At 49.4% G+C, this 797-nt stretch overlaps 1 protein-coding gene across 1 annotated transcript; it reads right to left on the minus strand.

Annotated features, from left to right (window-relative positions):
• Window positions 1-55: 55 nt before the first annotated feature.
• Window positions 56-785, minus strand: LOC103399390 (ras GTPase-activating protein nGAP-like). The gene is made up of 3 exons (XM_008338084.2): window positions 669-785; window positions 493-572; window positions 56-402 (listed from the first exon to the last, which is right to left on the minus strand). Exons 1-3 carry the CDS (start codon window positions 771-773, stop codon window positions 267-269), a joined length of 321 nt encoding a protein of 106 aa, XP_008336306.2. The 5' UTR covers window positions 774-785; the 3' UTR covers window positions 56-266.
• Between the last annotated feature and the right edge of the window lie 12 nt (window positions 786-797).

The raw sequence follows: 797 nt of genomic DNA on the forward strand, positions 1-797 counted from the left end.
CCAGTTTGAACACTCTTGTGGGCCGGTTAGGCTCGCAGCCCGTATTTTTGACATCCCTGTGTTGAACAGTGAAATAAATGAATGTTTACAAGACGATCCCCGGTTGTGGGTTCATTTCCGTTTGTATGTCCTGAATTGTTTATTTTCTCTCTACACTGGTGAACTGTCCATTATTATACCCCGCCCCCATCACCTCCCCATACCTGGAAAGAAGTAGATTTTCTTTTAATTACATTGGAGAAAGGCTAAACACCAATTAAAAATGATCACATTTGCAAACGATGGTATGATTGTAAAGTTAGGAAACAAGGAACCTGTGCTTCTATGATCTTCTGTTTGGAGTCGACCACAGCCTGCATGTCAGAGTGGTCCTTTTTCAGCTCCTCCTCCACTGCCATCAACCTGCCACCAACGGGCGATCAAATCAGATCGGTTGAACACACACATTAACACACGGGTCGATCAGGTCGCCGGGCCGACAGGTCTACACACCTGCTGATGATGCTGTTCATCTGGAGGTCCTTGTCGTCCTGCAGTCTCCTCAGTCTGCTCTCCGTGTCCTCCAGCCGAGCCTTAAACACAAACCCTGATTACGTCAGCATTTCCGTGCCATCGCACACGTCAGCGGGGGGCAACAGTCGCTGACGGTTGAATTAAATGTATCACACCTGGTACTCCTGCAGCATATGCTGGTTCTGCTGATCCTGGACCATCAGACGGGCTTCACACTCCTCCTGTCGCAGGGCTGCGACTCGCAACTTCTCCTGCAGCATCGCAATCTCCTGCTGGTACTGTGG

Source organism: Cynoglossus semilaevis, unplaced genomic scaffold (assembly GCF_000523025.1).
Source record: "Cynoglossus semilaevis isolate Cse_v1.0 unplaced genomic scaffold, Cse_v1.0 C19039450, whole genome shotgun sequence".
Lineage (NCBI taxonomy): Eukaryota > Metazoa > Chordata > Actinopteri > Pleuronectiformes > Cynoglossidae > Cynoglossus > Cynoglossus semilaevis.

Excerpts from the sequence above, each read along its gene's own strand:
- LOC103399390 (XM_008338084.2), bottom strand. The coding sequence starts at position 773 with ATGCTGCAGGAGAAGTTGCGAGTCGCAGCCCTGCGACAGGAGGAGTGT. Across the intron at positions 573-668 it reads ATATGCTGCAGGAGTACCAG|GCTCGGCTGGAGGACACGGA; the intron begins GTGTGATACATT and ends TTTGTGTTTAAG. Across the intron at positions 403-492 it reads ATGAACAGCATCATCAGCAG|GTTGATGGCAGTGGAGGAGG; the intron begins GTGTGTAGACCT and ends CGTTGGTGGCAG.